Source organism: Erythrolamprus reginae, chromosome 3 (assembly GCF_031021105.1).
Source record: "Erythrolamprus reginae isolate rEryReg1 chromosome 3, rEryReg1.hap1, whole genome shotgun sequence".
Classification (NCBI taxonomy): Eukaryota; Metazoa; Chordata; class Lepidosauria; order Squamata; family Dipsadidae; genus Erythrolamprus; species Erythrolamprus reginae.
In genome coordinates this window covers 70,339,541-70,363,504 of record NC_091952.1, presented here as the reverse complement: position 1 = coordinate 70,363,504, position 23,964 = coordinate 70,339,541, and the positions used below count along the sequence as shown (strand labels likewise).

Here is a 23,964-nt window from a genome sequence, read left to right as displayed (position 1 = left end):
TCAATATTTTTTCAGTGTTCATTGTCAGACTGACAGCATCACTTTAAACATTATTTGGGTCTGTTTTTATAATTTTCATATTGGAAAAAAAAAATCTCTTTTCTTTTTTTCCACACATTAATCTTATTCTATTTTGGCCCATTGAGAGTTTTGTCCTTGGCCTGAATATAATTTTAGTTTAAAAATAGAAAGACACACAAAAGACAAAAACAAATATATGACAGTTATTTGGGTTATTTACAACCCCAATTTCATCAATAGTCATCGTTGGTGATGTTGGAGAAATTGCCATCTAAAATTTATACATTTCTTTTTTGTTATTGTAATTACCATTCCTTATATAAACAATTACTGCACCTGTTCGTTACTTTGCATTATACTTATAACTTAAGTTTCTTTACCATTTATCTTTTCTAACCAGTTTTAAAATTTATCCCATATTCTATAATACTCAGTGTCCTCCTTCCCTTTAACCTCCTTGTTAACATATATCATTTCTGCGCAGGGATTTCTTCATTTTTCCACTGTTTCCATTCTTGCAGCTGTCAGAATATGGATAATTAAATATTGGATTTCTTTTTAATACACTGCTCAAAAAATAAAGGGAACACTTAAACAACACAATATAACCCCAAGTAAATCAAACTTCTGTGACTAAGGAAGCAACACTGATTGACAATAAATTTCAATGCTGTTGTGCACATTCAACTTTGTACAGAACAAGGTATTCAATCAGAATGTTTTATTCATTCAGATCTAGGATGTGTTATTTGAATGTTCCCTTTAATTTTTTGAGCAGTATAGTTCTTGGTAAAAAATACCTAAAAGGAATAACTCTGGGCTTTTTTCAATTTCATTCTTTGTAATTTCTTTTAACCATTTCACTATTTTATTCCAATATGTCTTTGCCTCAGAACATGTCCATCATTGATTATAGAATGTGCCATTTCCTTTTTTGCACTATCAGCATTTGGGTGATTCTCCTTTCATATGATAACGTATGTACAAATCAGGCCTAGTTAAAAATCAAGTTTATGCGTTGTCTCTACTCTCTTTGGTTTCAGCCTCTACGACGCTTTCCTTTTGATGCTGCCATCATCTTCTCTGACATCTTGGTGGTGCCCCAGGTATGAGAAAGGGCTGGGGATGAGGAGGTGTTGCTTATGATTGGGAAAAGAGGTGCTGGCAAACTATTAAAACCAGAATGAGTTCTATCCCACTTTTTTTTAAAATAATTTTTTTATTGGTTTATTTACTAAATTAACAACAAACAAAAATTACCAGACGTGCCCATCACCAATAAAACCCCAACACCATTTAGGGGGTTATATTATTTACAATAAGTTTCAATTTCTTCCTTAGCTCCGGTTTATATTTCTTTACATACAAAAAGTGATTGGAATTTATTTTTCACATTGTCGTCATAAATTCTACTTAAGATATAATTTTTCACCTTATTCCATTATGCCATCAGCTTCTCCAATTTATTTTCATCAAAGTTATTTAATCTGATTTCCATAATTTCGAAATGAATGTGGTCCACCATGTACCATTACCAATTCTGGATTGTCCATTTATTGCTATCTTTCCACCCTAATACAACAACTGCTTCAGCGCTTTCCAAAGCTGCTTTTTCGATTTCTTTAAATTCTCGTAATTCTCCGTACTGAAGGAGCGGGTCCAGCAGTCACATGGGTTGCTCATGTCCAATCCGGTGGAACTGAGCCTAGTATTAAAAAAGCTTGCCGGATCCGCCCCTTCCCCAGAATTCGCTCAGTTCGCATATCCTGCGGTTGTATTGTGATAGCTCGTTCAACATTCTAACACCTTCCCTTCGATCCTTTTCTTCAAAGTAGTAAGATTTGTTTTATCATTATTATTTACTTGCACTAATAGCGCCAGCCGTTTGCGGCTCGGCTTTTTTCCTTTGGAGAAGTTGCGGTTTCGTTTTCCCCCGGCGGTTTTGCCGGTTACGATTCCTGCGGCCGCTTGTGGATTCTTCTAATCCTTTGGCCTGGAGGTCCTGGTGCAAGTATTAATCTATTGAATTATTGATTATTTATTGTATACAATATATTTAAGGGCTTAAGAAATACCTCCTGCGGAGTGAGACGCCTTCTAGTCTCCTGGACTTAGTCGATCGCTTCCCCTTTAAGAAATTTACGGAGCGATTTTTTCGGCGCGAAGGCCTTCGCGCCCTTTTTAAATCTAGGCCTCTCGTGTTGGCCTCCTGCCAGCCGCGTAGGCCTCAGTCCACCGCGTGGATCCCGGAGCGGGCCTTGGGGGTCCCAGGCTAAATTCTCCACCGGCTAAGCCTCCAACCAGAGTGCCTTGGTTTACTTAATTATAAAGTTTAGGGAGGCTGGCCCCGCTGGATTTGGGGGCACGAACTCTGGGTTTGCCCAGATTGTCCTCAAGTTTCAGCAGCTTCGAGGCCTCGAAGCAGGATCCATTCCTCTTGGGAAGTCCTTGAAATTCTTCTCCTTATTATTCAGTTATTGGCTCAGCCTTGTCTTCTGTTAATTGTCAGACTATGGCTACCTTTCCCAAGAGAGGCACAACTAAAGGTCCCAGAGAGGCCAGGCCTACAGGCGATGAGATTACTAGTATCCCCCAGGCCTCTTCCTCCTCTTCTCCAGGGGCCCGCCCCTCGACCAAGGTCACCAGGGCCGAGAAGAGAAGGGACCTAGCCCTACAAAAAATCCATGACAAATCAGCAAAACGTTTGAAAGTGCAGGCCCAAGTAATCAGTAGTCAAGACCCCCCAGAGGCTTCTAGTCTTCCTCCTTCTGGGGTCCCTGTGTTATCTCTGGATGAGCCAAACCTAGACAGACCCCAACCTAACCTATGGGGCATAGGTCCAGAGGAACCAGATATTATTGAAGATTCCCCCCAGCCAGGATCCTCCCAGGCCTTTAGGGATTCTTCTGCCATTTCTGCTGATATTTCCAGCTTACCTCCTGAGTTCCAATCTATTTTTGCTGTGTTGTCCAAAGCCATTGATGCCAAACTCTCCACCATCAATGAGCTTCCCTTACCTCTTCCTCCTTCTCGTTCCTCCCGCCCCTTGGGTTCTCCCCCAGCGGTCAGAGCTCCTATTCAGGATGATTCAGATTCCTCCCAGGATGAATATGAGGATATAGAGGATGATGAGGATCCTTTTCAAGGCTTATCAGATGATGAGGAATCCCAAATAAAGGTTCCCCCTCCAATTACTATTTTTCCTTCTCAATTATTCAAATCTCTCCTCCTCAAAGCTAGAATTTCTACGGGATTAGCGGCCCAGGAGAAACAAGCCTCCACTTCCACTGATCCCCCGGAGGAGAATTTACCTTACTTCACAGAGGAACAGGAGGATAACGAGGTAATTCCTATGCCTAAGTTGTTTAAAGATGCTTTTCTCAAACAGTGGGAATTTCCAGCCTCTGGCCTTAATCCCTCCACCAAGGACAGAAAGTTGTACAAACTTTCCTCTTCCTATGAAGAGCTTCTATCCTTTCCCAAACCGGATGAACCTGTCAAGATTCTTCACTCGGCAGCGGCTGTGCCAGGCGAGGCGGAGGAAGTCCTCCGCCCAGAGGACAAGCGCATTGAGCAAATGCTCAAAAGAGGATTCACCGCTGATTCCTGGGCCACTAAAAGCTCTGCAGCGGCTTCCTTTTTCTCCAGAGCCATGCTGCTGTGGCTTCGCCAACTTCAACAGCATATTCCTCCCGATGACTTGAGAGGTCAACAAGACTTCAACAAGGTCTTTGCAGCTGCCCAGTACGTGGCTGATGCCACCTTGCAATCTACTAGATTTTCTGCTAAGTCTATTGCAGCTTCTACAACGGCAAGAAGACTCCTATGGATTCGCCCTTGGCAAGCGGGAGTTCGCCAAAAGTGGCAGTTATCCCAGGGTCCCTTAAAGCGCGACCTTCTCTTCGGTGATCTTCTGGATCCACTCCTCACGGAAACCACGGACAAGAAGAAAGTTTTGGGTCCAACCACAAAAAAGGCTACCAAAACGCAGTCCTTTCGTCGCCCAGGGCGCCAGCAAGATCAAGCGGCTTCCTACCAGAGATCTCCAGGTCAGTATTCCCCCCGCTTTCGTTCCCAAGGTAGGAACTCCAGGGGTAGAGGGTTTCGCTTCCAAAGGGGAGCTTCCTCTAGCAGGGCTTCAAAAAAAACCTAGATGGTAATCTTACCTCTATTCCCATAGGGGGTCGCCTAGCTCATTTCGCCTCTAATTGGCGTCTCACCTCCAAGGACCCTTGGGTCATTGACACTGTTCAAACAGGCCTTCTTCTAGAATTTATTTCTCCCCCCCCTAAACGTTTTATTTCCTGCCCTTCTCCCAGGTCATCCTCAGATTGTAACCGTATGGAGGAGGCCATTTCTCATCTATTGTCCATCAGAGCCATTCAACCGGTCCCTTCCGGTCAGAAGGGCCTAGGTTTTTACTCCATCCTATTTATGGTTCCAAAGTCCTCCGGAGGTTGGAGAGCTATTTTGGATTTAAAGAAACTAAATCTATTCATCAAATATAGGAAATTTAAGATGCACTCCTTGTCTTCTATTTTGGCCGCCATTCACTCGGGAGATTTCATGGTCTCCTTAGACCTCACTGAGGCCTACCTTCACATTCCTATAGCCAAATGCCACAGAAAATTTTTACGTTTTTCCTTTCAAGGCAGGCATTTCCAGTATAGGGCGATGCCATTTGGCCTCTCCTCGGCCCCTCGGGTCTTTACAAAGCTCTTGGGGTCTCTGGCGGCCTATATCCGGGCGTCTCCCATACATATTTTATGTTATCTTGATGATATTTTGATTCATGGGAACTCCCTAGAGAAAGTGAAAACAGACCTTTTGGTCACCATGTCAGTCCTTCAGGACCATGGATTTTCCATCAACTTTGATAAAAGCCACCTCCAACCTTCCACATCCATTTCTCACCTGGGATCCATTATTGATTCAGAATCCTCCCAGGTTTTTCTCTCTCCCGAGAGAAAACTCAGTATAGTGGAGTTAATTTCTAACATTTTATCTAATTCTTCAGTTTCCATAGTTACTCTATCTTCCCTTTTGGGGAAGATGGTGTCATGCATAGGCATCATTCCCTGGGCTCGCCTTCATGCTAGGGAACTCCAGTGGCTCCTGTTACCTTTTCAGAGATCAGGGCACAGCAACTCAAATCGACGCATTGTCATCCCACTGAGTGTTCGCAGATCCTTCAAGTGGTGGAAGTCTCCGGCCATGGACAGAGGATCCCCGTTCAGGTGCCCGGATCAATTTGTCATCACCACAGATGCCAGTCTATCGGGATGGGGCGCCCACGCCCAGGGGATGATAGCCCAGGGCACGTGGTCCCCGGAGGAAGCTTCCAGGCCAATCAATTGGCTAGAGTTAAGAGCCGTTTCCCTGGCTCTGAAGCATTTCTCTCCTCGCATTCCCAACCGGCACGTTCTCATTCTCACCGACAACATTGCCACGAAAAGCCATATTTGCAGACAGGGGGGCACGAGATCCAAAGCTCTCATGAGGGAGGCCCTCAAGTTGGGCCTTTGGGCGGAAAAACATCTCCAGTCGCTCCTAGCCGATCACATCTCGGGGAGTCTCAACGTCCAGGCGGATTGGCTATCCCGAGCAACGATAGACCCAGGAGAGTGGAACCTCCATCAAGACCTGTTCCATCAAATCACCCTCAGATTCGGCCTACCAATCCTGGATCTCTTCGCGACCAATGCGAACGCCCAACTCCCTCGCTTCTATTCCAGTTTTCCATCCCCGGGAGCGGAAGCAATCAATGCCCTCCGGAGTCCATGGCCTCCAGGCCTACTCTACGCATTTCCTCCAATTCCAATCCTCCCGGACGTGATTCACAAGGTCCTCACCGAGAGGGCCCGAGTAATCTTAATCGCCCCTCACTGGCCCCGCCGGCCCTGGTTCGCGGATCTCCAACAGCTGTCCGTCCAGGACCCTTGGCGACTCCCCGTTTCGGGGGATATGCTGCGGCAGGGGGCCTCTTTCCATCCAGACCCGGAGTGGTTCCACCTCACCGCCTGGCTGTTATCAGGAGAGATTTAGAACTGCGTGGTCATGACCCCGATTCAGTGGAGGTCATTTTAAAGGCCAGAAGGGGTTCGACCAATCGAATCTACGACCACACGTGGTCCAAGTTTCACCAGTGGTGTCTACAGGAAGGTCTCTCCCCTCTGTGCATTCCCATACACAGAATAATTTCCTTCCTTATGCAAGGCTTCCATAAAGGACTTTCCACCAGCACCCTCCGGCGTCATCTGGCAGCCATTTCATCTGTCCTAGGGGGTCCCCGCAGACAGCCTCTCCGATCCTTCCCTGAAGTTCAGGAATTCCTCAAGGGCATAGCCAACCTCAGACCTTCCAAGGTCCACAGGTATCCATCCTGGGATTTGCCACGGGTTCTCCATTCCCTCACGCAGGCACCATACGAACCCCTAAAATCGGCGTCCCTCAGGTACCTATCCTTTAAGGTAGCATTCCTGGTGGCTATTACCTCTGCCCGACGCATTTCGGAGCTGGCTGCCCTCTCAATCAGGCAGGACCTTTGTCAATTCCATCAGGACAAGGTAGTCTTGCGACTGGACCCCACCTTCTTACCCAAGGTCAGTTCCATGTTCCACAGATCTCAGGATATTGTCCTACCTTCCTTCTGCCTCCAACGAGACCATCCCTTGGCAATTAGATGGCACACCCTGGATCTCACCAGAGCGCTGAGAATCTATATCCAACGCACAGGACCCTTTCGGAGGTCAGAAGCACTTTTTGTAGCCTATCATCCCAGAGTCATGGGGGCCAAAGTGTCTTCAACAGTAATAGGCCGTTGGATCAGAGGGACTATATCTAAGGCCTATGAGTCGGCCTCCCTCTCAGTTCCAAGGAACATCACAGCGCATTCCACCAGGAGCGCAGCCACCTCGGCCGCTTGGGCGACTCAAGCCCCGTTGGAGGAGGTCTGCAAAGCAGCCACTTGGGCCTCGCCAAATTCCTTCATCAGGCACTACAAGATTGATTCTTACGCTTCAGCGGACGCTGCCTTCGGCAGAAGGGTACTCCAATCCGTTATCTCACACGATAGCAAGCTAATCCCACCCTAGGGACCATCTATTGGGTATGTCCCATGTGACTGCTGGACCCGCTCCTTCAGTACGGAGAATAGGCGTTGATTGCTTACCTGAACGCCTCTTCTCGTACGGTGAGCGGGTACAGCAGTCACTTCCCGCCCTTGTATGTGTCTTCTTTACCTTTCTATATCTTTCTTCCTCTAACAATGAGAGTTGAACACTACAGAGCTTCACAACTGAGCCTAGTCTATGGATTCGCGAATTCTGGGGAAGGGGCGGATCCGGCAAGCTTTTTTAATACTAGGCTCAGTTCCACCGGATTGGACATGAGCAACCCATGTGACTGCTGTACCCGCTCACCGTACGAGAAGAGGCGTTCAGGTAAGCAATCAACGCCTATTCCCCATATTTAACTAGTGTTGCTAATTCTTTTGTGATTATCCAATTAATGTTTAGTTCTTTTTCCCCCCTTGTTTATAAATTTCTTTATTGAGTTTTCACATATAGTTCAAATCACACATTATTCTGTTTTACAGATTATAAACCATCTCTTTTAAAATTCTTATAATAAATTTTTACCTGTTATATTCCATTATATACATTATATTTCATACTTTTATATTCTAACATTTATTATATTCGATAACTGGTAAATAAAACTTTTTACAAGGTAGCTGTAGATTATTTCCATTGTACTGTTGCTTCGTATTATATTGTTTCTATATTCTCTTTTGAACCCATTCATGCCATTTTTGCCATGTTCGTTTTGATTCTGTGATTTTGTTTCCCTTAATTGAGTTAGTGAGTTCGTCCATCTCCACGCATGTATATATCTTATCTATAATTAATTCTTCCAATTAATGTTTAGTTCTATCCCACATTGATTTGTCTCTTTCAGGCACTGGGCATGGAAGTGGTGATGGTACCAGGGAAAGGGCCCTCGTTTCCAGAACCACTAAAGGAAGTCGAGGACCTACTGAAGCTTCAGCAGAAGGTTGATGTGGCAACAGAACTGGGCTATGTTTTCCAGGCTATCACACTAACACGGAACAGATTGGAAGGGAAGGTGCCTCTGATCGGCTTCTCTGGTGCCCCAGTGAGTTCAGTTATTTGGAAACCTATAACCTTACAAGAAATCCCTGTTTGCAGCTCTATGTTCTTCTATTGGGTAGCATAAAAACGTGCTAGATTTCTATGTTGTTATTGGAAACCAGGAGGGTTCTCAGTCTTTGGCAGCAGCATTTGACAAATCATTTAGGAAGGAGAAAATGTCTTGGTTCTTAATTACTTTCAGCTTGACCTTTTATATTCTTGCTCCTCAGCCATTAACTTAATACATTGATCTCTTGACTAGCTAACCATCTACTCCAGAAAGATCTACCAGTTTTACTTTGTGACAAGTTATTTTATCTATTGCATTTCATCCCAAAAGACTTAGTTGGACATGAAAACTAATTGTATCACAAGCTACTATATTGGGTGTAACTCTCCCAAATAAACAAAGTGATATACAGTAGAGCAGTGGTCCCCAAACTACGGCCCACGCGCCGCATTGGCCCCGCTGAGGCCATTTATCCGGCCCGCGGGTGAGTGACACCCGTGTTCCATCTAATTTTCTATGAATAAAATGCGGTATTTTGTTAGTAACTAATATCAATCATCAAAAAAGTTGCAAAAGTTTTTTTTTCTAATTTTGTCATCCAGTTACATTCATTTTCTTTTAATTAAATTTCCTCCTTAATGTTCCTTCAAAAAGTGCAACACCAATTATATTTCTAACTTATTAACCATTATGCCAAAGTGCTTCCTTCTTTCTTTATACATTTTTCTATAAGCCAAGAAAACCTATAATCAGATGTTAACAAAAGAAAATTAAAAACAAAACATAAACATATATGAATTTCAGACTTCTTCCCCCCCTCTAAATAGTACATTCCCATTTTGTTTTTTCTTTAAAATAAGGTATGTGCAGTGTGCATAGTGATTTGTTCATAGTTTTTTTTAATTGTCCGGCCCTCCAACAGTCCGAGGGACAGTGAACTGGCTCCCTGTATAAAAAGTTTGGGGACCCCTGCAGTAGAGTCTCGATTATCCAACATGATAGTTGGCTAGCCAAAAATGTTGGATAATCCGGAGGGTCTAAGAAAAGCATTGAAATCACTTTGAATTGCAAACGTATTGAGGTTTTATTGCAGTAATGTTACAGTAACAACATTGTAATGTATAAACAGTCCAGTCCTCTCAAAATTTAAAGAAATCAGTGATCCTTTTCTACTTTCCCGACGATTGCCGTTTCTTCGCAGCCAAGTCTCGCCATCTATGCAGCATTGTAATATCGACCCCCGTAGCTTCTTCTTGTTGCTCAATGTACTTCATTGCGATTTCTAGAGCTCTAACCCCATAGCCATGCGAGAAGTTCAAGGGATGATGCTTGCTCATCAATTTCTATTTCGTTGCCATCGCTATTGACAATAACAACAATTTCTTCATCAGTAATTTCAGCCGCGACGTCGGATAATCTAGAATGTCGGATGACCGAAGAATGGATAATCAAGACTCTACTGTAGTTTCAAGGAAGAGCATAGTGTAATGCCAACCTTATACAGTGATACCTCATCTTACGAACTTAATTGTTTCCGGGACGAGGTTTGTAAGGTGAAAAGTTTGTAAGACTTCCCTCATTGGGAAACACCACCTCCAGACTTCTGTGTTTTTGCGATGCTGCAGGGGAATCCCAGCAGCGCAAAAACGGGTGCTTCGCTGGCAACGGAAGTCCGGAGGGTGGGTTTCCCAGCGAGGGGAGCCTCAGAGAAATTGCAGCATCGCAAAAACACGGAAGTCTGGAGGTGGTGTTTCCCATGGAGGGGAGCCTCAGGGGAATCCCAGCAGCACAAAAACGGGTGCTTCGCTGGCAACAGAAGTCCGGAGGGTAGGTTTCCCAGCGAGGGGAGCCTCAGAGAAATTGCAGCATCGCAAAAACACGGAAGTCTGGAGGTGGTGTTTCCCATGGAGGGGAGCCTCAGGGGAATCCCAGCAGCACAAAAATGGGTGCTTCACTGGCAACAGAAGTCCGGAGGCGGGGCATCCCAGTGGCGGCGGCTTGGGTTTGTAAGGTGAAAATAGTTTGGAAGAAAAGGCAAAAAAATATTAAACCCCGGGTTTGTATCTCGAAAAGTTTGTATGACGAGGGGTTTGTAAGACGAGGTATCACTGTAATTCAAAGGTGTCAAACTCAGGACCCATGGACCAGATCCAGCCTGTGGGGTGCTTAGACCTGGGCCGTAGGTCCATCATGGAAACCGCAAAGGACCAGGCCCATGGTGCCTCTGCCAGCAAAAATGGAATGCAGGAGGGCTGCTCGTGGCCCTCCTGAGCTCTGTTTTCGCTGGCAGAGGGTTGCAGAAGGCTGTAACAGCCAAAAACAGAGATCAATTGGGAGGCCATTTTCACTGGCAGAGTGCTTGGGCCGCCACAGGCACCTGCGACATGATTGATATCAAGCTGGCCACGCCCACCTGGCTATGCTCATCCTGGCCTCCTGAGGTCAAACACAACCCTGATGCGCCCCCCAATGAAATCAAGTTTGACGCCCCTGAGGTAATCTGTTTGTAGTAGAACTGAGCACTGTTTCCGCAAGGTTCACGAGATGGCCTAGTTTTGGAAGTAGACTTTTGTTATTCCTATGTATTTTTCCTTTCTGCTCACTCTCATTCCTAGTGGACTCTGATGTCCTATATGATTGAAGGTGGTGGTTCCAAGACAATGTCCAAAGCCAAGGCGTGGCTCTACCGACATCCTGAGGCCAGCTGTCAGCTGCTCACTTTATTGACTGACGTTATTGTGGAATATCTGGTGAGGCAGGTGGCTGCAGGTGCTCAGGTGAGTGGACCCTGAACAACCTCTGTCTCTAGGTTTGTAGGCATCACAGTTCCTTCAGTAGACTGGTTCTTCTTCTTCCTCTTCCTCTTCTTCTTCTTCTTCTTCTTTCCTCCTCCTCCTCCTCCTCATTATTATTATTATTATTATTATTATTATTATTATTATTATTATTATTAATTAGATTTGTATGCCGCCCCTCTCCGAAGACTTGGAGTGGCTCACAACAACAAAACAGTACAAATCCAATGATTAAAATAATTTAAAACACTTAATATAAAAATAATCATACATCTCATACAAACCATACATAAAGTGGAAACGGCCCAGGGAAATCAATTTCCCCATGCATGACGATAGAGGTGGGTTTTAAGGAGTTTGCGAAAGGCAAGGAGGGTGGGGGCAGTTCTAATGTCAGGGGGGAGCTGGTTCCAGAGGGTTGGGGCCGCCACAGAGAAGGCTCTTCCCCTGGGACCCACCAAAGGACATTCTTTAGTCGACGGGACCTGGAGAAGGCCAACTCTGTGGGACCTAACTGGTCGCTGGGATTCGTGCGGCAGAAGGCGGTCCTGGAGATATTCTGGTCCGATGCCACGAAGGGCTTTATAGGTCATAACCAACATTTTGGCACATGCGCACCATTCTTACGGTTGGTTATCAAGCTGTGAATTTATGGCCCCCAGGCCTGTCGGCAAAGCCAGGTCTTTGAGGCTTTGCGAAAGGCCAGCAAGGTGGGAATAGTACAGATATCCGGGGGAAGTTGGTTCCATAGAGCCCTCATTCTTTTTTATACCAAATACAGTGATCCCTCGAGTATCGCGAGGGTTACGTTCCAAGACCCCTCGCGATACTCGATTTTTCGCAATATAGTGGTGCGGAAGTAAAAACACCATCTGCGCATGCGCGCCCTTTTTTCCATGGCCGCACATGCGCAGATGGTGTTTTTACTTCCGCACCTGGCCCAGGGAAGGTTCCTTCCGCCGCCCAGCAGCTGATCTGCTCGGCAGCGCCGCAGCAGCAAGGAGCCGAAGATTGGGGTTTCCCCGCCGCCCACGCAAAGGGGAAACCCCGATCTTCGGCTCCTCGCTGCTGCCACGCCCGCTGCTTGTCCGCCGCCTGCCTGCCCGCCTGCCCGCCGCTTGTCCGCCCGCCGCTTGTCTGCCTGCCCGCCTGCCCGCCGCTCGGTGCACGAGAAAGGGAAAGTGAGAAAAAGAGGGAGAGCAAGAGGGGGAGAGATAGAGAAAGAGAGAGAAGGAAAGAAAGAAAGAGATGAGAAAGGAAGGAAGAGAGTGAGAGAGAGGAAGAAAGAGAGAGAGAGAAGAGTGGAGTATTTTTTAATTAATATTTTCTGAAAAATCGCGATATAGCGTTTCGCGATGATCGAGATCGCGAAACTCGAGGGATCACTGTATATAGGATCTACTGTCTTGTCTTCTGTATTCTTTCACTTGAGAATAGGGTTAAAAACTGCAGCTACCACGTGATAATCTAATTCTGGAACAAAACCTTCTACAGAGACAAAAACAATGGACAATACTACCTGAGGATTTTCCGGTGTAATTTTTTCCTAAATACATTCTGGTGCAGCCAAAGGCAATTGAAACTTAGATTTGTTCCAGTTGAAGAACCCTAGAATGATATCTATATGTCAGGACAGAATGGAGTGGATGCCTTGTACAGTGGGGAGGGTCTTCCAGATAAGTGAATGGAGAGAGGGAAGTAATTCTGGTCTGTCCTCTGCTTGTCTTTTTTGCCAGGCTCTGCAGGTTTTTGAGTCCCATGCAGGATTTCTGGGGCCAGTCCAGTTTGCAGAGTTTGCCCTCCCATTCATTCGGTCCATTGCCAAAGGTGTGAAGAATAAGCTACAAGAAAATGCTCTACCTGAAGTGCCAATGGTAACAGATGGGACTGTTTCCTTCTGCCTTTTTCCTGAATTATTTACCCAGAATTTACAGCGACATTGTTTTCTTTTAAAGACAAATATCACATTTTAGTAGATCCTGAATCTCATTTCACCTATCATATATATTTTTTTTAACGATTGAAAGACCATTAACAGACATTTTCTAGAAAATATAAAGGTAGAACAGAGAAAAAGATAGATGCCGGTAAAAAGACCTGGATTAGACTAAAGACCTATGTAATCCAACATTCAGATAGCTATAGAGTACTTGCAAATAGGAGTACAATCAGTTATGGATTCCAGCAACTGATACCAAAACTTTGTAGCCTCTGCTATTGCCAGAAAGTTCATAGCTATCCTGAATTAGTAGCCAATGAAAGAGAATAAACTTTAAATAAATAAACTTTATAACTATAAATAAATAAACTTTATTCTCTTTTTTCTATTCCTTTAGTCTCCTTTGTCAGAACTTTTTCCTGACTTATCAAAACAGTATAAAAATATGAAGGACTTCATATTTTAGTATAGAAACATGCATTTCTAAATGAAAGAATTTGGATGTTAAAGTAGAAAACAGTTTCCCTCCTTCCCTCATATCATAACTGGGAGTACAGGTGGCATTTCAAAGATTAGTTTTATAGTGCAGAGTTTCCATAATCAGGTGGTGGACAATAGGTTTGGACTTCCATTACTTCTATAGAAGTAGAAGCGTCTTTTTCATCCCCTAATGCCCAACTAGGGAGGAAAAAGGAAAATATTAAAATAAACATGTCACTATGCATAATTTTTAAGCCACGACATAATATAACTTTTCTTTGTGCAAAATATGTTACCAAGCATTTGTAACCCTGTCCACATAATCCTAATTGTTTTCTATCTTCTCCTCCTCGCCTCTCCATCCACTAGATCATCTTTGCTAAGGATGCCCACTATGCACTGGAGGATTTGGCACAATCTGGGTACGATGTGGTCAGCCTGGACTGGACCCTATGTCCTCAAGAAGCTCGGTGAGAAATGGGTTATATTCCCTTGGGAACTCTGTATGGGTGTCATCTCTTTCAATTTTGCAATAATAGAGTAGCTTGTCATAAAAGTTAAATCCCTTTCACATATGATACTTGAAAAATAAAGGGATGGTGGCTGAAGCTAAGACTAAGTAAAGATACTAATCAGTGTGCATGAAATATTACCCTTGTGTGGAGATGGTTTTCCTAGGACAGGTTAGGCTGATGCAGTGTAACAGATAGGACAGAATGTTCTATTGCTCTTTCTTTACAAAATCAGAAATAAATTGGTACCTTGTTTTTTATTAGTGATAAAAAAATAAGGTACTGTAGAGGGAAATTAGTAATTTTCTGTTTTCACTCAGCTACCTAAGTCTTGCTTTTGTAGGTAACTTCTTTCTTCTGCTTCAACATTTTAGTTGGAGAGTTGGATGGATGGATGGATGGATGGATGGATGGATGGATGGATGGATGGATGGATGGACGAATGGATGGACAGATGGATGGATGGATGGATAGCTTGTCTTTTATTTAGGAGTTATATTAAGCATGCTGAGCCAATGAAGTCCAACAAGCAATTTCATCTTGGATAAGTGCCTTTAGTACACTTTTCATATTTTCTTTCCTCGATTCAGCAAACGGACAGGAAGAAATGTTACCTTACAAGGGAATTTGGATCCGTGTGCTCTATATGCACCCAAGGTAAGGTAACACATATTAATTTGTAACAATCAGGTTATACTTACTTCTGCAGCCAGTGGCTTCTTATATAAATTCATTTGTTTTCTACCTGAGTTCTGTGGAACTTGAATGGGTTTTGCTGGAGAAAGGAAGAAAAATTATCTGTAAGGTATTTATTAAAAGGTGGGGGAAGAGATTCCCTTGCAGACAATTTTACCTTAGTCCCTTCTGGAGAGTATTCTGCCGGGCTCTCTGATAGGAGCCTCCTGAAAATTCAAGGGTACAAATTTCAGACACACACACGTTTGAAAATTCAAAACAATGTTCTTTATCACAAAATTCAAAATAAACAAAGCACTCTTTTTGTATTGCAAGGAGCACTCTTCCCAAAGCAACCGAGTAGTCTGTACAATTTCCCTTAAGCAGTCATTAAGTACTTAGCTAACAGCTGTGAAGAAACTTCACATCCCTTCTTCTTCCAACGAAGTGAGACACACACACACGTTGCTCTGCTTTGGTTTCAAAGGCGTGAAAAAGCAACAAAGTCCAGCAACACAAGATTCCTGACGAACTCCGATCAGATATTCTTCCATAACGGCCAAACCCACATAATAATAATAATAATAATAATAATAATAATAATAATAATAATAATAATAATAATTTATTAGATTTGTATGCCGCCCCTCTCCGAACACTCGGGGCGGCTCACAACAAGCGATAAAACAATATTGTACAGGCACAAATCTAATATTAAGAAAAAACTAAAAAACCCTATCAATTAAAAACCAAACAGCACATACATACCAAACATAAATTATAATAAGCTTGGGAGAAAGGTGTCTCAAATCCCCCATGCCTGGCGGTATAGATGGGTCTTAAGTAGTTTACGGAAGACGAGGAGGGTGGGAGCAGTTCTAATCTCCGGGGGGAGTTGATTCCAGAGGGCCGGGGCCGCCACAGAGAAGGCTCTTCCCCTGGGGCCCGCCAGATGACATTGTTTAGTTGACGGGACCCGGAGAAGGCCAACTCTGTGGGACCTTATCGGCCGCTGGGATTCGTGCGGTAGTAGGCGGTTCCGGAGGTATTCTGGTCCAATGCCATGTAGGGCTTTAAAGGTCATGACCAACACTTTGAATTGTGACCGGAAACTGATCGGCAGCCAATGCAAGCCACGGAGTGTTGTAGAAACGTGGGCGAATCTAGGAAGCCCCACGATAGCTCTCGCGGCTGCGTTCTGCACGATCTGAAGTTTCCGAACACTTTTCAAAGGTAGCCCCATGTAGAGAGCGTTGCAGTAATCGAACCTCGAGGTGATAAGGGCATGAGTGACTGTGAGCAATGACTCCCTGTCCAAATAGGGCCGCAACTGGTGCACCAGGCGAACCTCGGCAAACGCCCTCCTCGCCACAGCCGAAAGATGATGTTCCAATGTCAGCTGTGGGTCGAGGAGGACGCCCAAGTTGCGCACCCTCTCTGAGGGGGTCAGTAGTTCCCCCCCCAGGGTAATGGACGGACAGATGGAATTGTCCTTGGGAGGCAACACCCACAGCCACTCCGTCTTGTCTGGATTGAGTTTGAGTTTGTTGACACCCATCCAGGCCCCAACAGCCTCCAGGCACCGGCACATCACTTCCACTGCTTCGCTGACTGGACATGGGGTGGAGATGTACAACTGGGTATCATCCGCATATTGATGATACCTCACCCCATGCCCTTGGATGATCTCACCCAGCGGTTTCATGTAGATATTAAATAGCAGGGGGGAGAGGACCGACCCCTGAGGTACCCCACAAGGGAGAAACCTAGAGGTCAACCTCTGACCCCCCACTAACACCGACTGCGACCGACCGGAGAGGTAGGAGGAGAACCACTGGATAACAGTGCCTCCCACTCCCAACCCCTCCAGTCGGCGCAGAAGGATACCATGGTCGATGGTATCGAAAGCCGCTGAGAGGTCAAGAAGCACCAGGACAGAGGACAAGCCCCTGTCCCGGGCCCGCCAGAGATCATCCATCAACGCGACCAAAGCCGTTTCCGTGCTGTAGCTGGGCCTGAAACCCGACTGCTGGGGACCTAGATAATCGGCTTCTTCCAAGGACCGCTGGAGCTGGAGTGCCACCACCTTCTCGACAACCCTCCCCATAAAGGGAAGGTTGGAGACTGGACGATAGTTGTTAAGTACGGCTGGGTCCAGGGAGGGCTTCTTGAGGAGGGGGCGCACAAGCGCTTCTTTATAGAGTGATGGAAAAACTCCCCTCCCCAAGGAAGCGTTGGTAATCTCCTGGGCCCAGCTCCGTGTCAGCAGCAGCCCTAATTACTGGAGCCCCACCCAAACACAGGTGGCCTCCCTTATTTCCTGTAATATGTTCTTATTTGGTCTCTTCTACGCATAATTCTGTGCTTGCGTGGGTCCAAAACGTCATCATCTGAAGCTATAGAAGATAAGGAAGATTGACTGCCTGGGCTGTGTGCCAAGCCCTCCTCTGCCGAGTCACTCCCACCTTCTTCTTTGTCCGAGGAAACTAAACTCTGAACTGATTCTGTCGGCAATAACACAGGCCTGTGACATGTTGAAGTTTCCCCTGCATCCACCTCCCCATTCCCTGGGGCAGGAGCTGGGCCAGAGCCAACCACAACAGAGAGTGGGAGGGAAAAAACTTCTTAGTGACAAAGGAAAAGAAGAGAGGAGTTTCCTGAAGATGGGCTTGTTTGAAAACTTGGAAGACAAAACTTCTGGTCCCCATGATCAACCCAGATTGGATCCTGAAAAAAAAAAATCTCTAGAAATGTGAATAATCCTCCCCTGCCCCCCCCCCCCCGGCCCTTTATGGAAAGAGTTTTTATCCCTCTTAGCTCCTAAGGAATATTGCGATGGGACTTGCTAGCTGACTTCAGAAGCTCCACCCCTCTTGATTAGGGGTTTGGGGATGCTTTTATTTTTAAAATCTGTTTTCCTGTGCTATGGACCAAGTGACCAGTCAATTACTTCAAACCATGCTTTTGTTAGGGAAACAACCAAAGTTGGTTTTAAGACGCTGCTTCTACCCACCCACCCCACTTATGTAACTCATTCAGAATTTTACAGTATGAGCAAAATGTGGCTATCTCTAACTCCAGTTTGCTTCTAAGCATGGATTGGTCATAAATTACACTCATCTCTAACCACTTGTTTGTCTGATGTCATAGCAAGCTAAGCAAAAATCTTCAAGATGGCACTGACAATGCCTGCCTTGGTGAAATGTTCTCAAATGGTTTCTTTATTTTCTGTTATTCTTATCATTATTCTTATCATTATGATTCTTGACAAACGCATCTTGTATATACACTGAGAGCATATGCACCAAGACAATCACACTTGGCCAATAAAATTCCATTCCATTTGTTGAACATACTCTTGATCAGTTGGAGGAGGATGAAGATATTGAGGACTCAGATTCAGATAGTGTTTATGAAGTAGTGGGGGGCCCGGGGTTACAGGTAGTAGAACAGGTGGGAGGCCAGCCACAGGATGGGGCTATGAGTTCAGGATCTAGTGAGGGAGAATCAGACGCGCGCTGGGTTAATCCTAAATTCAGAAGGATTCAGAAACGTAGAGAGCAAAGGTCTGGAAGAAGATATTAAGGAGAGGAATGGGTTAAATATTGTAGTGAGGTATTTGGCACGTCAGGGGGCTAGTGGAGAAGAAGGGTGGAGTCTTCAACGTTGCTGAAAAGAAACATGGAGGTGTTTTCGCCATGCTAAAGTAAGCCAAGTATTTTGTATTGTATTCAGTCAGTGCTGCTGTCTTTTTTAAAGCTATGTAGTTAGGAAATAAATCTTGTCTAAGTGAAGCAGGAAAAGGAATGTGAGAAATGCGGCTAAGAGAGAGCTAACGGACCAAGTGATGTCTGGAATGTATTGAAAATACAGGAGAGCAGAGAAATAAACGGGAGTTGCTTTATGCATGAAATGATGCATTTAATGAGAGTTATTTGTAATTACTAAACTTCTACCAGAAACCAGAACACCATTCTATAGAGCAAAGGAATTGTGCTAGGCTATGTCTACCCAGCTCCCCAATAGTTTTGAAGATTGAACCTGTGATGGTAAAAGAGCTGAGGTGGTACAGTGCTTAGAATACCGTATTGCAAACTGACTCTGCCCATAGTCTGAAGTTCGATCCTCAAGGTGCTTGAAGTTGACTCAGCCTTCAACCTTCTGAGGGTGGTAAAATGAGGACCCAGATTGTTGGGGAAAATTTATTGACTGTAAACTGCTTAGAGAGGGCTGTAAAGCACTATGGAGTGATATAGAAGTCTAAGGGCCATTCCTATTGCTGTCTGGTCTGCTTAATCATTTTTCACTTTTCCGCAGGAGAAGATTGGGGAGCTGGTAAAAAGGATGTTGGAAGGCTTTGGCTCCCAGCGTTACATTGCCAATTTGGGCCACGGCCTCTATCCTGACATCGATCCAGAACACGTAGGGGCTTTTGTGGATGCTGTACACATGCATTCTTGCAATCTGAACAAATGTTCTTAAGAGATTCGGAGAAAAGAATCCTTCAGCGAAACGAAAAGAAAAGGATCTTCTGCTAAGCAAATGTAACTGTTATTGAGAGGTAACATCCTGGAAAGGATCTCGGGATAATTAGCTACAAAGGCTACGGCACGAACTGGCAAAAAATCCCAGGTTTTTCCCATATACATTATCTTCTTCTCAGTCTCTACCGTAGAAAATGGACTCATTATGAAACACCTATTGCTCCAACTGTGTACTGTTTGCTCCCAAATTGCTCCTGCAAAAACTAATCTGAGTGCCTCCGACAATCAGTGAACATCTTTTATCATCATTGAATTTTGCCTGCCCTTCAGTACAGGATTTGGCTGTCTTGTCTTGCTTCCTACCCGTCTGTTTCTTGCAGCAACAATTTTTATAAAATTATTTGGGTTGCTTTTAATATTCAGAAGTGCCGCAAGAGTGTTGCTGTTGATGTGGTCAGAAGTTGAAAACATCTGAGAAGGAAGAGAGATGCCTCATGCGTATGCCTGAATGGTCTGCTTCTGCAGGTTAAGTATCCTGTGTCCTTGGACGGGTTAATTCAGTGATGGCGAACCTTTTTTCCCCTCGGGTGCTGAAAGAGTGTGGGCGCGTGCTATTGCACATTCGCGAGTGCCCACACCCACAATTCAATGCATGGAAAGGGTGAAACAGTTTCCCCCACGCCCTGGAGGCCCTCTCGAGGCCGGAAATAGCCTGTTTCCCAATTTCTGCTGGACCTAGTAGGCTCATGTTTCGCCCTCCCCAGGCTCCAAACTTCTGGTGGGCCCAGTAGGCTCGTGTTTCGCCCTTCCCAGGCTCCAAACTTCTGGTGGGCCCAGTAGGCTCGTGTTTCGCCCTCCCCAGGCTCCAAACTTCTGGTGGGCCCAATAGGCTCGTGTTTCGCCCTCCCCAGGCTCCAAAGACTTCCCTGGAGCTGAGGCAGGGTAAAAATGCCTTCCCCCATCGCATTGGAGGCTCTATGGAAGCCAAAAACACCCTCCCAGAGCCTCTGTGTGAGCCAAAAATCAGCTGGCCAGCACCCACATGCACATTGGAGCTGAGCTAGGGCAATAGCTTGTGTGCCAGCAGATATGGCTCCGCGTGCCACCTGTGGCACCCATGCCATAGGTTCTCCATCACTGGGTTAATTGGTCCCATTTAACTTATGTGCAACTTATATTGTTTATACCAAAAAAGGAAGAACTATATTCCCCCCACTCTTCCACTTACATAGAACCATGACCTCTTTCTAGTCCCATCTCAGTAGCAGCACAAATTGCCTATGAATGGCTATCCTTTTTATGATTTTCGACTGGCAGCGTTAATGGACTGATATCAAAAAGGCCAAGGTTGGAGTGATACAATGAAGTCTTCCTTTTTTTTTTTTATTAAACATCAGTTCAAGAAGTTGTACATACAAAATAAAGAGACAGAAGAATGATACTTTTATGGCAACAAATACTGGGTGAAGTAGGGCTTGTCTGGTCTTGGAACCAGTTTCTCAGGATATTTTTTTTAAAACAAACAAAATTGGAGTCAGTATGTAATTTTAATCCACATTTCCTAAACTACGCTTCATCTTAATCCCTGCCCCATTCATTCCCTCCCTGCCCCTTTTAGAACTAAGATGCACTGGAACAGGGCAACACAAAGACATTTAGAAAAAGGGGGGGAAACTATTTGGCTCCTGCTACACTCCCATTTCATTGGACAGAATAAACATTCAGATGAATGCAAAGCAGTAGTAAGAGATAACAGTAGCAGAAACTATGGCAGAAAGCTGTCCTCGAGAAGGCACCAACCTAAGCAGAGGCCAGCAAAGACAGTCGTTTTGAAATGAAATTCAAAATAAAGACACGTATGCAGACTAATTGCTTTTGCTCCTGGCTCCTCAAATGACCAAGAAAATAAAAATAGAACCCTTTCTAGATTCACAGAGTAATGCAACTCTTGCACAAATCAATCCGTTTGCATTTGGAGAAAGGCCAAAAAATAGAGCATTTTACACTATGGGCTCAACTGGCCTCACAGTTTTTTGTTCCAGCTTCCTGGGGTCGTGCGGGATCCCATATTTGGAACCAAGGTATGAAGTTAGCAGAATCAAGTAGTGTGCTGGGCTTATAGCCAGTGGGTCAAGTCCACCCTGATGGCCTTAAAATGCTGAGGTGTGTCTGGCTTTGCAGTTGCCACCTTGGTCTCCTCTCTTCCAAGGCTGTGTGTTGTGGGTAGGTCTGCTCGAGCTTTTGTTTATTTTCCATTAGTCAAACCCCACCCACTTGTCTTTTCTTTTCTTTTTTGCCAACAATGCTGGGGTAAAACCTGACAAATGTTCCTATTCCTCAGGTTTGGAAATGCTTAGCCCAGCCCACAACACATTTCAAGTATCCCCAAACAAAACAAAACAAAAAGAATAATTATAAATAATTAGAACTTTACAATTTAATAATTGACACATATACTATTGTATTTACAGTATCATAAATGCTTCTGTTACTTTTAGTAAAGCAATCCCTGAGAACCGTTAACTTTAGTTTTTTTTTAATTAAGGATTTTCATATGCACGCCCTTGCACACATACTAAACCAACCGCCCCCCCAGGCTATTCTCCCCCCCCCCTTTTTGCCCCAGTTACTCTGGAGTCAACTCATCCTATTCCCCAGCCAAGCAAATAGTTTGAAGTCTGGCAAATCTGGAGGGTGCCAGGTTGGAGAAGGCTGCATTAAATGGTGACGCCAGTTATGGCAGGACGCAGCCTTCAAAACCCACCAGGTGAGAGCACAGACGGCAGCGCAAGAGGCCGAGTAATGTGCTTCTATGTTGGCTGCTTTGCTGCCTCCGTCCGCCATGCTGTTTGGGAAAGAGGTATTCCGTTTCCTAGTTAGCCTTTTGGTATTGCTGAAGTGTTTGCAGGTTAAGTGGTCATTGGGAAGCAAACTCTTCCTGTCATGCTACTTTTGGTTATGTCCCTCAAAGGATTGGGAGATTTTTCTACGATGAAAACTACAAGTCCATTGCCTGAGAAGCATGATTCTGCCAACAATGATCAGGCTTCCTTCTTCCCTTTTCCCCCTAATGCGTTCAACCAAATCGTTCTCGCACGAGCAACATAAGCTTCTTCTTGCCTTTATAGATCTGCTTAAGGTTGTCTATGAACTGCGCAAACTGAATGTGGCCATCCTGAGCAAGCAGGAAAGTCTCCCGAGCTTTGCTCAGGAACTCAATAAACTCCCCATAATGCCGTGGGCTGATGTGAGTTAGACGGGAGTGTGTGGTATTGATGTAAGCGTTTATTGTAGCATCCAGCAGTTGGCGCAAAGGTGCTTTGTCCGTTGACATCAGTTTCCCAGAGTTCCTACGGCCAGGGATGCCAGCAAGGCCTGGCGCCGTCATGGTGCAGCGGCGCAGAATGTCCGAGAGCACTGTGGCGCAGTGCACGCTCTTTACCACCAGTGGAATAATAGCGGCCAGCTCATTCTTGCCAAGGGAATGGCTAAGCGCACATGCCCAAAGGACATCGTTGATGGCAGGGTGTGTGTCTTGGTTATAGGCAAGGTTGAGGTGTGCCACGCCAAGCGAGGCCAGCTTGAAGGCCCGTAACGGGTACCCGCGGTGCTCCATATACCGTGCAATGGTGAAGAGTTGGGAATACGTCATGCTGGTGGGCGCAGCATCTATGACAATTTGGTAAGCAGTCTCAAAAGCAATGTGGTCCTTCTCACAAAGGGTAAGAGCCGAGAGCGCACAGTTTTGCGGATCCTTCATGGCACACTGCAAGGCCAGCGTGCGAGCACAGCTAGCCAGCTCTTCTCGCTGTGGGTAGTCCAGGCTGAGGCGCAAGATGGTGCTGTGGGACATCACTGTGGCTGCTACTATGCTAGTTGCTTCAGTGGGGGTGAAGAGTGAGTACCAACTCTGCAAGATGCTGACCAGGGCCCGAACACCTGCAAGAAAGAATCGTGAACTGCTCAGCTATTAAGGAAGAACTAGCAAAGTGCATGCAATGGTAGTAAGCAAACTGAGCAATAATTGTATTTTATTTTTCATCAGATTGGACCTATAGCACCCAAGGCTGTAATTCTGTTAGGGATCAATTAGATTTTTGTCTCTCATTGTTTTGAAAGGAGCAGTCTAGTTTAACACTAACTTGTAAGAGATGAGCTCTCTCTTTTTTTACAATGAATGTTTGGAGCTCCATTGTGAAAAGATTGCTATAATTTGAGCTACTTACTGCATTCAGTTGGAAAATGTCATATATCTTATCCTATTTTCATTTGGGTTTTTTCCTTATAATTAAATCTTTCAATATTGGCTACCTAGGGAGTCAATATCGGGAGAAATAGACTGCAGTGGTACCTCTACCATAGAACGCCTCTACTTACGAACTTTTCTAGATAAGAACTGGGTGTTCAAGATTTTTTTGCCTCTTCTCAAGAACCATTCTCCACATAAACTCGAGCTTCCGAAACTGTAACCGGAAAAGCCAGAGAGAAGCCTCCGTGGTGCCTCTCTAGGAATCACTCGGGAGAAAACAGGGCCAGAAAAGCCAGGGAGAATAATAATAATAATAATAATAATTATTATTATTATTGTTGTTGTTGTTATTGTTATTTATTGGATTTGTATGCTGCCCCTTTCCGTAGACTCCGAAGCCTCCATGGTGCCCCTTTAGGAGTCTCCCGGGAGGAAACGGCCAGAAAAGCCAGGGAGAAGCCTCCGTGGGGCCTCTCTAGGAATCTCCCGGGAGAAAACGGCCGGAAAACGTGGGGAGAAGCCTCCGTGGGACCTCTCTAGGAATCTCCTGGGAGGAAACAGGGCCTCCACCCTCCCTGTGGTTTCCCCAATTGCATGCATTATTAGCTTTTACATTGATTCTTATGGGGAAAATTGCTTCTTTTTA

The 23,964-nt window shown here is 45.0% G+C and overlaps 2 protein-coding genes across 2 annotated transcripts in view; one reads left to right on the top strand and one right to left on the bottom strand.

Moving 5' to 3' along the window:
- UROD (uroporphyrinogen decarboxylase) overlaps positions 1–20,510 on the top strand; it is a 32,445-nt gene extending 11,935 nt beyond the window's left edge. The window contains exons 4-10 of the mRNA XM_070745771.1: positions 1,065–1,127; positions 7,981–8,178; positions 10,800–10,961; positions 12,716–12,853; positions 13,768–13,868; positions 14,501–14,567; positions 18,903–20,510. Coding sequence (XP_070601872.1) covers positions 1,065–1,127; positions 7,981–8,178; positions 10,800–10,961; positions 12,716–12,853; positions 13,768–13,868; positions 14,501–14,567; positions 18,903–19,067 — 894 coding nt within the window. The 3' untranslated portion in view covers positions 19,068–20,510. The remainder of the gene's footprint in view (positions 1–1,064; positions 1,128–7,980; positions 8,179–10,799; positions 10,962–12,715; positions 12,854–13,767; positions 13,869–14,500; positions 14,568–18,902) is intronic.
- ZSWIM5 (zinc finger SWIM-type containing 5) overlaps positions 20,432–23,964 on the bottom strand; it is a 148,931-nt gene continuing 145,398 nt past the window's right edge. The window contains exon 14 of the mRNA XM_070745770.1: positions 20,432–23,008. Within this exon, the coding sequence (XP_070601871.1) occupies positions 22,146–23,008 (863 nt within the window). The 3' untranslated portion in view covers positions 20,432–22,145. The remainder of the gene's footprint in view (positions 23,009–23,964) is intronic.